The 14,052-nt window shown below is 42.9% G+C and overlaps 1 protein-coding gene across 4 annotated transcripts in view; it reads right to left on the bottom strand.

The window, feature by feature from the left end:
- Window positions 1-11,225, bottom strand: part of BPTF (bromodomain PHD finger transcription factor) — a 90,970-nt gene extending 79,745 nt beyond the window's left edge. For all 4 annotated transcript variants that reach the window (XM_024192534.3, XM_024192533.3, XM_026654399.2 and 1 more), the window contains exon 1: window positions 10,370-11,225. In XM_024192534.3, coding sequence (XP_024048302.2) covers window positions 10,370-11,012 — 643 coding nt within the window. In that variant the 5' untranslated portion in view covers window positions 11,013-11,225. The remainder of the gene's footprint in view (window positions 1-10,369) is intronic.
- Between the last annotated feature and the right edge of the window lie 2,827 nt (window positions 11,226-14,052).

Genomic DNA, 14,052 nt, shown 5'->3' with positions numbered 1-14,052 from the left:
CTGCAAGGCCATTCTGGGTGAGCCCATACAAAGCAGGGGCAGAACTCCACTCCTGCTCAACTCATGTTCCATGGCTTTCTAGTGATCTAGGGCAGAGGTCGGCAACCTCTGGCATGCGGCTCGCCAGGGTAAGCACCCTGGCGGGCCAGGCCAGTTTGTTTACCTGCCACGTCCGCAGGTTCGGCCGATCGTGGCTCCCACTGGCTGTGGTTCGCTGCTCCAAGCCAATGGGGGCTGCAGGAAGCGGCACGGGCCGAGGGATGTGCTGGCCACGGCTTTCTGCTGCCCCCATTGGCCTGGAGCAGCGAACCGCGGCGAGTGGGAGCTGCAATCAGCCGAACCTGCGGACGCGGCAGGTAAACAAACTGGCCCAGCCCGCCAGGGTGCTTACCCTGGTAAGCCACGTGCCAGAGGTTGCCGACCCCTGATCTAGGGTGTGATTGAGACCCTACCGCTCAGCAGCAGTTTCCAGGCGAGAGAGCCTGATTTAGCAGCTCCTTCCCATTTTCTACTCTCTGACTGAGGAGATGGCTGTATTTAAAACTAAAGACTAAACAATGTAATTGATGTGGCACCAATTATTCAAGTATTAATAATGAAAGAGCATTCATATAAATCTAATATGCCCAGATCAGAAAGCTTTGACTTGAAGCATCAAGAGAATTGGTGTGTTGACAAACACACACTTATAACTGCTTCACACAGAAGCGGTACAAGAATTCTGCAGCCATGTACAATAAATTTCTTAAATTCTTTTAACAAAATGACAAGAGATGGCTGTGTGGTATGGTCAGTATGCCAGTAGATGTTCTAAATTTAAGCTATACACAGCCACAAGTTCTAATGAATTTGAGGACTTATTTTCTAGGGGCTTCCAAAAGTTCAAGAATGACATTTTGTAATGTAGAGGCTCGATCCTCACAACCCTCGGTATGAATAATGTATGAGAGGAATCCGGGACTGCCATTGGAGAGGCAGACACAGAAAAAAAGAGTTTGTTAGCTGGCTTGCGCTAAGGTTTGATTAGCATTAGCTGGCAATTCCTATAGTATAGGACTGTATGACAGTAAAACGTTTTTGCTACCTTTGTTGTCACCTAGTGAAGTTAGCCATTGGAATTTTATGTTAGAAAGCAACAAACACCTCTTTGCAAAGTAGGACTGAGCAGCTGAAAAGAACAAGAAATTTTTCCTGGCCATAAAAGATCTAAACATAAAAAGTATATGCGAGGATAACTTTTTGACAGTTTTTTTTGGTCCTTCAGATAATACATTTTATACCAATTACCCAAAAGGCAAATGTGCTGAGCAACCTAAGATGACCATTATAATTTTCCTTAAAAATGACATCTCAAGAGAAATTCACAATTACTTTTCTCCAATTATATCTCAACCTCAATCTCTCGAGGAATGCTTGTTGTACCAAACATCAACAATTAATAAGACTAAGCAGAGGGTACAAATCAAAGCAGCAACCTTCCACTGAAAGATTTCCTTAATGCAAAAGGTCTGTATGACTTTTTTTAGACGGACTCATTAGACAGAATCATAAAGACTGACAGTAAATGTGACAGACACGCAACACCACATCCACAGCTGAACTATAAAGCTTAGTTTTGCACTACCATTATTTGCAAATGAAGTAAATTTTCAAATATTCAGATTTTTTCTATACCCACAGAAATCTATTCAAAACTGATCCTAAGAGTTCTAAGATTACCATACAAAAATGTCTTGAGGAAAAAAACTCTGGCCACTCAGCTGGTCTGAAACAAGACAATTTCAAGTATCAGGGGGTAGCCGTGTTAGTCTGTATCCACAAAAACAAGGAGTCCAGTGGCACCTTAAAGACTAACAGACAATTTCAAATGGTTTTCTCTCTTATTTCAAATAGAAAGAGCCCTTTTATGCTATTTCCTTTCACAGAAATGCTCCAATGCCAAGATTAATATATCATTAGCAGAGATGGGTCCAAACAAAAACTCTAGATACAAACCAGTCCGAACTTTGCGTCCTAAACCCCCCTCTCCAAAGGCTTGTCTACAATTTTCATATCAATTTAAGTAACCGGATTAAAAATGTTATTAAATTAGTGCAACCCCTTATTGTGCATACAATTATACTGGTAGGAAGGAATTTTTACCAGTATAATATGTTTCACCAACCCACACCCTGACATCCAGGTCAGATCTAGGAATAAAGGGGCAATCTCTACCACTTGATCTCAGCAAAAATGACAAGGATCATCATCAAGGCTATTCATTAGTACCAACTTTGATGGACAAACATCTATATCACAAAATTCACCAACAGGAATGGAACAGAGATCAAACTCATTTTACAATGAACAATTAGCAAGCAGCCAACAATTTTGGTCACTGCTTACTTGGGCTGGATTCAACCCAGAAAACTAGATATTAGATAACATGTAACTCCATACTAACTGTGCATAGATTTGGGACTTTAGAAATCTGCATTCCAATAACAGGAAAATTTAACTAATATTTATTTAAAGAGAGCATTCAAAGGTTTTTCAAGCCCACAATTGACTTTACAAGATCCTTTAGAATTTTCCCTCCCCAACTGCTTTTCCCACGAACATCCACAACACACCTTTCAAGGTTCACGGATCCCACACATGCGGTGTATCTCATCCAGTGCACTAAATTCCCCAATAACAACTATGTCGGTGACACCAGACATTCATTATGCTCTCGAATGAACTCACACAAAAAAATAAGACCAAAAAAAAAAAAAAATCTATCACCTGTGGGTGAACACTTTTCACAAAGTGATCGCTCTATATCTGACCTATCAGTCTTCATCCTCAAAGGAAACCTGCACAACACTTTCAAAAGATGAGCCTAGGAGCTTAAATTCATCACTCTGCTAGACACTAAAAATCATGGACCCCCCCTTTTTGTCCTATGACTACAGAGGTGTTAACAGGCCACTCTACCCTGGATGGTCCCTTACAAAATATGCTGACTACTTACGCTGCTAAACAATGTGTTGCACACCTTGCATTTTGCTGTGACGCTGGGAGTGCCTTTTCTAGACCTGAAGAGTAGCTTGAAAGCTTGTCTCTCTCACCAACAGAAGTTGGTCCAAGAAAAGATACTACCTCACCCACTTGTCCCTCTAATATCCTGGGACCAACACAGCTACAACTACACTGCATATATCTGGGTCATTGTGCCTATTCTTATCCCTATTTCTTTTATTTTATAACCCACAATATGCACCCATTAGGTCTGTGGGCACTTTTCTAGTTAATTATTGTGTATTTTAATTGTAAAACAAATACAATACAGACTACATTATTCAATTATTCACCTGCTAATCAAAAAACCAAGCTGTACCTTATATCCCATATTCTGCCACTTTAAATGTATTAAAACAGATGGCCTTTGCAGCAGGTCCTGAAAGTTAACAAAGGTGGGCTCTGGTGGGCAGGAAAGAAACAAACTCCAATGGGGGAGACCTTCATGGAAAAGGCCTTCTCAGAAGCCCCCTCTTGTTTAAACTGAGTGTATTCCAACTAACCACAAATGCAGAAGCACCACACAAGGAGAAGCAATCTCTCAGCTAACCAGGTCCAAAACCAATTTGAAAGTTATAAAGAACCAACAACCTGAATTCCAATCAGAAGTCAAGGGAAGGTTTAAACTCTACTTCCACCAGAGACAGTTACTGCCATGCCTTAAATTGACCAAACATGATCTCGAGACCAATAGGAGCTGCTTCCAGCATCTGTTAGCCCAGAAAGCTCTCAACTAAGTTTAGTTTCTCTCCTCCAAAAACTGCCAATAGGAACAGCCAGGCCAGCTAAAATGTAAGTAATGAATTATAATTCTTCTTCACTTACCTGCCAAGACCTCAGTTCAGAGTTTTTTGTTATATCATCACCTTTTGCAGAGATCAGGAGACACATAAAAGAGCACAGGGAACAAAAGGATGTTCCCTGTCCTGTTTAGGATACGGACTTCATCACGTTGTACAAAAAAAAAAAAAAAAAACAACCAACCCCAAACCCATAATTCAGTATTCAGATTTTAGCAGAGTTTTGCAGCCAAGAAGAGGAGAGATTACGTGTTTGTATTTGGTGACAGTTCCCACAGAATCTTTCAAACAATGTAATTCATACATAACCCAGACTAGTTATGTGCTAAAATAAAAACTGGATTTTCTTCCAGATTTAGGGCCTGAACACAGCATCTTCGACATGAAGGTTTATTCCCAATTAATAATGTGCTGCTCTAGAGGCATGAGGGTTCCCTAGAAACAGGGACTCTCCTCAGCTCCTACCTCACTTTTCAATATGCCAAGCTTAGTCAAAGAAAGCCTTTTAAAAAATATTTGTTTTTAACAGATGTGAAAAAAGAGGCAGTTTTAAAGATTAGTTGATTGCTACACTACACATTATTTTGAGTTACCCAAGTTTCAGATAAAAATGCTGTGCCACAGAACTTTTCTATAGTTTGAGGAGATGATACAACTAGAGCGAGGCAGAAACTGGATTTTGTATTTCCAGGAAAAATTGCAATTTTGAAGGGTTTTTTGGTTCCAAAATGGAAAGAAAACAAACAAACAAAAAAACCCCTAAGATTTCCTGCAAAATGATTTTTAAAAAATTGTTTTGGGTCATTCATTTTTATATTATATAATAAAAAAACAAAATAGTCATTTAGAAAGGGAAAATCATTCTATTCCAAAGTGGTCAAAATGGAACATTTCAACCTCATCAAAAAAAAATTTTCAATTTTTCTTTCAAAATGAAATTTCATACACCGAGATATGTTTCCAAAAAATGTTTCAGTTTCAACAAATCAGCATTTTCCGACACAAAAACATTCAGTCAGAAAATTTCTGACCAGCTCTACTCACAACTATGGAACCAGTTTCGATGTTGCTGTGCAAGATGTGCACCTTTTTTCAGTTTACTTCTATTTCTTGGAAAAGAAATCAAGATTAGACACAGAAATTGTACCAGCTTCCTATAAAACACCCCACACCAAATTGTTTGTAGAACTGCAGCAGGGACAGTATGGATGAGACAGACCAGAATATAGTCCTTTGACTGGAGCATGAGTATCATTTTCTGGGCTCAACTTTTGATTTATAGAGTATTGCACTCCCTTGTGAGCCACTGGATCTGTCCCAAACACACACCCCTCCCCTCCCCACCACTTATACTGCTGTGAAATGAAATTTGAAGTTATTGTGGCCTATTCTTTTTTTTTTTTTTTTTTTTTTTTAAGCATCAAGGATGTCAGCACACTTCTAAAAACAGTGGGTGTTAGTTGCTTCTGAAACAAGCAGATACATGCTGGTTTTACATAAGTTTAGTTTCTTATAAACCTGACCATCTGCATTAAAACTATATGGATCCCTCTAAATACTAGTCAACTACAAAGACTATGTCGTTTACTAACTACTTCCCACATCCTTTTAAATGTTTTGGTGAATAGTATGAGATATACCAATACCTAAGACCAGTGTGGCCATTCTGAGAGGTACTCATAGTCACCTATCCTGTAAGCAAAATTTCAACCCAGGGATCCAAAATTGAAAATTTACAGGATTGATGCAATTTAGCTACCTTTTCAGCAATTTAGGATGACTGACAGCTTTATTTTATTATTAGAGGAGCTACAATTATATTCAGCATATGTAAACTTAATTTAGGAATTAGAATAAAGTATATTTAAATTTCTCCATGGAAAAAAACAAGAAAATCTACCCAAAATTATATTGACCAATTATAATAATTATTTGTCTATATATTAATACCATGTGACACTGAGATCATAGGTCAAATCTGAAACCTTACTGCAGAACTAGAAGAAATTTACAAGGTAACTAGTATGGCACAATATTCAACTGCTAATAAGCTAAGGAGGAGTTCAAATCCAACTATTCACACAAAGAATGCTCCTTTTTTTTAATTTATGCAAATAGACCATAATTGTTTCGGTTTTTATTTTAAATGGATTTTTAAGAGATTCTTGAGCTAGCATACAAATTCTCCCCTTTCTGGTAAAAGCTGCAAGTCAATGCAACAGAATTAGCCACAAACCTATTCACTTGTTCTTTTACACAAACTTCTCACTAGGATTGTCAAATCACCTCTTGTGTTCCTTCATAATAGGCATGATGTCTAGGTGACATCTTCTCTACATAATTAAAAAACCAGTTAGAGACTGCCTTAAGAGAAGCCATGCCAGGTTTTATTTAAAGCCCAGTGCATGCTTGGTAAAGACTTCAGGAGTTTAGTCAGTGCTGTGTGAATATTCCTACAGCGCAGACAGGATCAGTAAAGTTTAGTTTACGTACCTCAATATCAAACCTTAGTGCCTTCATTGAAATAACTCCCCATTTAAATAACTCCCCTTCATTTAAATAACCTGGTACATTAAAGAATATTAGGCAATAAAAATTACAAACAGTTAAAAAGTTTGAGAGATGTGCAACACTTATAATTCTCCAATAGAATAATTCTGCTACAAAAGTAAGAACACTCTGGTAAAGTGACTAGCTTCAGAAGCAAATAATGATGGCTTATAGCTGCATTAACTTTCACATTGACGGAATCCAAGTCAAGAAATTTAATGAAGTGTTTATACACATAGTCCTCTGGCTCTTCACAAATCCAGTGCTTAGGAATCATTTGTCAGCCATACTGACATTTCATTCTCTGATTTGAAGACATGCTGCAAGAACCAACTGCTTTCCCCGGGTTTTGTGGGAAAGGAGGAAATAATTGAGAAAGAGATGGAGGGTAGGATGAGACTGATTGTTCGGGCATCTTGTTTAAGCACGTGGTTTTAAATTAAGCAATGTACCTGAAGTATTGGATATGCATAATTACATCATAATAAGCTTAAAGTAAAAGGTTAGAGTGGACACGTGGAGGAGACAATGTTTTGAAATACAGAACACAAAGGATAACTATCTCAAAATTTGCTTGCTAAAATAATGGACGTCAAAGGCATAATAGAATAGGGATACTTGGATCAGCGTTGCATCAAACTACAGTAAATTTGCTGAACTAGTCAAAGTCCCTCTACCAGCTGATTGGCAAAACATGACTGATGCTGGCTCCCCCAGCAAAAGAAAAACATCACATCCCTTGGAAGCAACAAGCAGCCATAATGGTTGTGCTTACAACTGAATCTGCACTAATTGTCAAGCTTTATGTCAATGCCATAATGATATTCCTAAGTTTTTTTTTTATTTCTAAACTTAAATATTCAAGTATCAAAAGTATTAGATACTCCAATATGCACATTCAAGAGACATCACAAACTTTCCAGTAGAACAAAAAAACTGAGCCCCCTTCCCCCACTCACACACACAACGGAAGGTCAACCTGTGAAACTCCATGCCTGAGGATGTTGTGAAGGCCAAGACTATAATAGGGTTCAAAAAAGAACTAAATAAATTCATGGAAGATAGGTCCATCAATGGCTATTAGCCAGGATGGGCAGGGATGGTGTCCCTAGCCTGTGTGTGCGAGAAGCTGTAAATGGGTGACAGGGGATGGATCACTTGATTACCTGTTCTGTTCATTCCCTCTGGGGCACCTGGCATTGGCCACTGTTGGAAGACAGGATACTGAGCTAGATGGACCTTTGGTCTGACCCAGTATGGTCATTCTTATGCTCTAGGGACATATCATCATGTTATCTTTCAATATATTAATACAATTCTAAAAAATTTAAAAATCTATCTCACTCATGTAAACTGAACGTGATTTTTGTTTGAAGTGTCCACATATGGCTGGTGAGAAGTGTTTGACTGACACTTGTACTTAAATTGTCTGCACAGCACAGGCAGCAGCATCATAATTTCCCCACACACATCTCTGCAAAAATGCTGCAACCATGAATAGGACCACACCTCCAATGAGAGGGCAGTTCAGGTTCCATGCCCAAATCACTTCTAGGATCTGATGAGATTAAGATACCAGTTACTGCTATCTGTAAGTGGCAGTGTTTGTGATACACATATTTGTTCAGCAGGAACTGGACACAGACTTACAGCTGGCCAAACTAAAAGTTGGTACTTTATTATTCATCACCTGTAATAAGCAACATTAGGCATCACTTGCTTCTTTTCTGAAAATAAGAATTTGAGAGGCAACTTAAGACACAAAATTATTTAAGTAACTTAAAAAGTAAACCTTTCAGTATACTGCTAAAATACCAGACAGGCTACAATACAGTTTTTCTTGCCACCAACTGGCAACTCAGCGACAAGTTTGGGGTCTATATATGTGATGCCTCAAAAGATAACATTTTAAATGTACACATTTTTAAATTGGAGATTTAAACTCAAATAAGCACATAAATTTATAATTCTACCAGTTCTTATAAAGTGCATTGTTGTTTTAGTAGTAGGCACTTAAATACCACATACACTTGTGTATGCATACAGTGACAATATTCACATGTGCCCAAAGGTATCTTGTTGCTTGCCAAAATATTTAATCTCTTTAATTTAGGTACTTTTTCTCAGGACTTGAGAAATTCTCTATTGTATTCTATATAATGGATCTTACACCTGGATTTTTGGCATCAAAATATTTCTCAGCATGAGCCTATGAAGTCAGGAAACAAATTCTTCCCTTGACCAAGCAGGAGAAGGTGGGTAACTATGAAAAGCTCCCACATAACTATTACATTTCCATTTAGTTAAGAAAATGCAGAATAGTAACTTTCAGTGCTTGGGTCTAACTTGGTACAACAATTCATCTTTAAACAAGAACTATTTGAAAGACATCAAACTGATCAAAGTACGATCCCTACAGGTGAACTAAAATCCATTTTCCAAAAGATGATCTCTCTTTGGCAGTTACATTATATTTAAATTGTCTTGCAATTTCTTTTAAAAGACTACTGAATTTAGGATCCTTAGGATATGAAAGTGGTGCCTTTAAAAAAAAATTCTACTCCTTTCGAAGTTTTGCAAAGCCACATAATGGCATCCCCTTTGCATATATCCATTAAGCAGACAAATAATTAAAACAAATGACACATTCTAGCAACCTGAACTACTACTTCTCCTTCTCAAAAGTTGTCTACAAGTTGTACAAGACCACACAGCTATTTTATTAAGTACAATAAATTCACACAAGCTATCTGTTTTTCTCCCCAATACCAAATACTTAGATTGCAAGAGTGTTTGTTGCCTATGGCCCAATTCAACAAGATAATTTAAATGTATGCCTGGGCTTAAATACCTCCCTGAATCAGGACCTTTTTTTAAAAAAAAAAGGTCAAGCCTAAACTCTACTGGAGTGAAAGTGAACCCTAAATAAAAAGTGGTGCAAATCTAGACAAATCATAATTTTTGAGTGAAGCGTCAAAAACTCCTACAACAAAGCAAATTATGGGAAAAGAGGAGTGCAGGGTTTAAAAATTTGAAAGACGACCAGATTTTTGTTACTGATGTAAAAAGAATACATTTTATAATTAAAATAGTAAAACTGTATATCCAAATAATCAAAGTGAGCCTCAAACCCCTAATTAATAAACCAAGTTTTAAAGTTTGCCACATTTTAAAATAAATGCAGGGTTTAAATGCAAGTGTTCTGAAGACTTAAACCTACTTCACCTTTGACTTCCATTTTTACCACTTTTAGTTCAATGTTTGGATGTGGTTTTTTTTTTTTTTTTTTTTTTTTTAAACACACCAGTAACTAAAACTGGGTTTAAACCAGTGCAATGAAGCCCTGTGAATTTTTCCCCAAACTGCAACAATGCAATCTCCATTTTGAACAATGCACCTCCTTTCCCTTCTAGTAAAGCTAGTTTTGTTCTGAGGCCACTAAACACTGTATGCATGTCTGCAAGGAACACTTGCAAATCCTGAGTTTAATTTTTGGAGGACACCTCATGTTGCATGCACTTCCTTTCCTTGTGTCTGCAAGAAGAACTTGATGTTACAGGCATCCTTATCTATATGTATTTGCAAGGACCCTTTTAGTATGCGTGCATCTCTTTTTCCTTTATAAAAGTACCATTGGATGCTCTATACAATTCCTTCGCCACTGTTTGTGAACACTTTCTGGTGTAGCATGCGTCTATGTAGTTGCAAGCCCTCTCTCTCTGTGTTTGATAGCATCCCTACTGTGCACATATTTCTCCTTCTCTGTGTGAGTTTATAAGCACCTTCTGACTCCCAACGCATTTGTGTGGTTGCCAGCACCACTTGATTTGCATGCCTCTCCCCCCCTGTGTCTGCTCGCAGGCATCCCTTACTATTGCTTGCCTTCCCCCTCCCCTGGGAATGTGTGTTTCCAAACCTAGAGGGAGCATGTAGGGTGCCCTCCCCTTCGTTGACAGTGCATCCCATTGACTGTATACCTGGGGTGCTGCTGTAGGTGCTGTGGCTCCTGAAGCTGCTCTCAGTGCAATAGCTGGCATCATCTTCATCCTCCATCTCCTCGGGGTAATCGGAGTCGTCGTCGTCCTCCTCCTCCATGATCTCCTCTTCCTCCTGCTCCTCGGAGTCCTGGTTATCCTCGGGGTCCCCCTCCTCTTCCTCTTCGGACACCACGCTCTCCTCCTCCTCTTCACTCTCATGATCATCGTACACCACTTTGCTGATGCTCCTCCTGGACGAGGCAGCCCTGCCTTGGCTGCTGCTGCAGCTGCCTCCTGCGCCTCCTCCCCCTGCTCCTCCAGCCCCAGCCCTGCCCCTGCCCCTACTGCTGCTGCCTCCACCACCAGGGGTGCTGCTGCTGCCGCTGCCTCCCTTCCTCTTGCTGCCCCCTCTGGGGGAGGCGGTGGAGGAGGAAGAGGCCTGAGCAGCCCCGGCCCCCCTCGGCCTGGGCCCCACCGCCTCCACCTGGGCCGAGGCCGCCCACCTGCCCCGACTGCTGCCCCGCTGCCGGGACCTCAGCCCCCCAATGGGGCCCGGTGGGGCGGGCGGAGCCGGGGAGCTCGCCTGAGCGGTGGCCGCCACAGGCTGCTGCTGCTTGGGCGGCCTGCCTCGCCGGCCCCGCATCTCTGGGCGCTGGCCGAGGGGGGAAGGGAGGGGCAGGGAAGGCTGGGGAGGGCGCTCGGAGTCCGGACAGGCAGCTGCGGCGAAGCTCCCCCCCCTGCGAGGGTTCCGGGCCGAGGAGGGGGGCCGCCGAACTGCGAGGGCCGGGGGATCAATCCGAATTGCCGGCGTCCCGCTCCGGATCGCTACCGGCCGCCATCTTGTTTCTTCGTCTCTGCCTCGGCTCGCTCCGCTCTGACTGGGGGAAGCGGCGGCGGCAGCAGGCCCTGAGCGCCTCACGTGACCTGCCAGGCCGCCGAGCTCCGCCAGGTGGCGCTGCGGCGCCGGCAGCTCTTCGGCTGGAGAGCCATGTTAGAGCCCCAGCGCCGGGCAACGCTGCCCGCCCCCGAGCCCACCTCCCGGGCGCTCATCCCTCAGCGCAGGGTCGGGCGCGCGGCTCCCCTCGACTCCCGCCAGGTTCCCTGGGCCCTACGGCTGCAGCCACCACAGGGCTCTCCTCATACCACAGCCACAGAGAGTACAGGGCTGCCCCCGCCCAGGGCTCTCTGCCTCCTGTAGCTTTCTAGCCTCTGCACCTGCCGCAGGGCTCTCCTCACGCAGCCAGTACAGAGCCTCCAACCCCAGGACTCCCCCTACTCTATACCTGTGTCCAAAACATGGCATCCCTCCACCCCTTGCCAGCTTCAATCCCCACAGTCTGCTATTTCCCCCCTGCTCCAGAGCCTAGGCACAGGGCTCTTCCCCCTCCCTATTGCTGCACAGGCCAGTCATAGCACTCCCACCCACACCACACACCCTCAGTAGGGATTCTCCCAGCTTTACCAGGCAGAGGGCAGGGCTGTCCTCAGTGTTATCCTCCTGTAGCAGCTGGGAGCTCTACTGCACCCCAGTTGCATCCAACACAGCCCAGTACCAGGCAGGCAACAGGGCTCGCCCTATTCTATCTTCAGTCTTCATCCCTGTTGTGTGCATAGCTAAGAACCTCCTACACCCCACAATGTCTAACCACAGCCAACACCAAGTCGGGTGACCAGATGTCCCGATTTTATAGGGACAGTCCCGATTTTTGGGTCAGTTTTCTCCATCCCATAATTCCAAGGCTTTCAACTATGTTTCGTGCCATTTTCCAACTGCCCCGGTAAACTTTGTACCCTCCATCTCTGCCTGAAAGCATGGATCCTGCACTGCTCACCAAGTCTTGTGATAAACACTATGAACACAATGTGGCTGATCCGGCAGTATTTAATGAGCTGCAAATCTGAACAGGAAGCCGTGGTGCCTGCCCTGTTGTGTGTGCCTGGATAGAAACCATTCAAGATTTATGTTGACATTCATGGAGCAGCTGCACACGGTAGACCATCACTACTGGGCTCGGGAAACAAGCACTGAGTAGTGGGATCAGATTGTGATGCAGGTATGGGATGATGAGCAGTGGCTGCAGAACTTTCACATGCTCAAAGCCACCTTCCTTGAACTGTGTGTGGAGCTTGCTCACACCCTGCAGTGCAAGGACACCAAAATGAGAGCTGCCCTAGTGTTAGAAAAGCGAGTGGTGATCACTGTGTGGAAGCTGGCAACTGCAGACTGCAACCGCTCAGTTGCAAATTAGTTTCAAAGTCCACCATGGGAGTTGCAGTGATACAAGTGTGCAGGGCCCTTAATTGCCTCCTGCTATAAAGGACTGTGACTCTCAGCAACGTGTGGGAAATACTGGATGGATTTGCGGCAATGGAATTCCCTAACTGCAGCAGGGTGATAGATGGCATGCATATCCCAATTTTGGCCCCAGACCATCAACAGAAAGGGCTATTTCTCTATGATATTGCAGGCGCTGGTGGATCACTGGGGTAATTTCACTGACATCAGGGTGGTCAGGGAAGGTGCATGATGCAAGCATCTTCAGGAAAACTGGCCTGTATAGAAAGCTGCATGCAGGGACTTTCATTTCAGATCTGAAATGCTCATCCTAGGAGACCCAGCCTACCCCTTAGTCCTGTGGCTTATGCAGCCATACACTGGAAACCTTGACAGCAGCAAGGAGCGCTTCAACAACAAGCTCAGCAGGTGCAGGAGGACAGTAGAAAGTGTGTTTGGCAGATTAAAAGGTTGCTGGTGCTGCCTTTTTGTCAGGTTAGACATCAATGAGGAAAATATTCCCATACTCATAGCAGCCTGCTGTGCTCCGCCTAACCTTTATGAAGCCAAAGGGGAAAAGTTTCCCCAGGGGTTGAGCATTAAGGTGACTCATCTGGCAGATGATTTTGAGTATCCAGATGCCAGGGCTATTAGAGGGGCTCAACGGGGGGGCATTTGAATCAGGGAGGCTTTGAGGCAGCATTTTGACAATGAGACCCAGTAATACGTCTTTCTGTAATGCATTCAGCCAGACACTGTTTACTTGCCACCTTGAATGACCCTTGTAATGATTCCTGCCTGAGCATTAATTGTAGTCTGCCAATGTGCCAATTGCCAGTGTATACATTTCTGCTGCAACCACCTTGTGTAGGTCACAAATAAAGAACCAGTGTCTTTTTAAGACTAAATTTTTCTTAAACAGCAATACACAGATTAACATTTCTTACAAGGGACATGACACTGAGTAGCACTCTCTGAAATGAGGATGTCACCAGCTGTGTGTAAGTCCAGCTGCTGTTATGGAAAATGTCCTTGGGATAGAATGCAAGAGGTACTGAGACAGGCTAGGAACATGAGTGGGGAGTTTGGGGAGGGCATGGAATGCAGTTCTGTATGGGCTGCAGGGGGAGTCAAGCATGCATGTGTTCTGCCTGCAGCAGAATCAGGGACCTGAGCATCTCTGTTTGGTCCTCCATGAATTTTATCATCTGCTCCTGACTCTCTATTATCCACTCCTGCCCGTGTCTCGTCCCCTGGCTATCCATTTCTAGTTTTTCATTTACTGTCTCTCTCCAGGCTCGGTGCTTGCTATTGGCTTGAACAGACGATTGCAGCACTTCTCAAAACATGTCCATCTAACCCCTCCTCATTCACCTCCTTATCTGATGGAGGCACTCACTCCGCCGAT

The sequence above is a fragment of the Terrapene carolina genome, unplaced genomic scaffold, assembly GCF_002925995.2.
Source record: "Terrapene carolina triunguis isolate 2854851 unplaced genomic scaffold, T_m_triunguis-2.0 Scaffold192, whole genome shotgun sequence".
Lineage (NCBI taxonomy): Eukaryota > Metazoa > Chordata > Testudines > Emydidae > Terrapene > Terrapene triunguis.
Note: the sequence above shows the minus strand (reverse complement) of the source record. Positions and strands in the feature narration are given on the sequence as shown.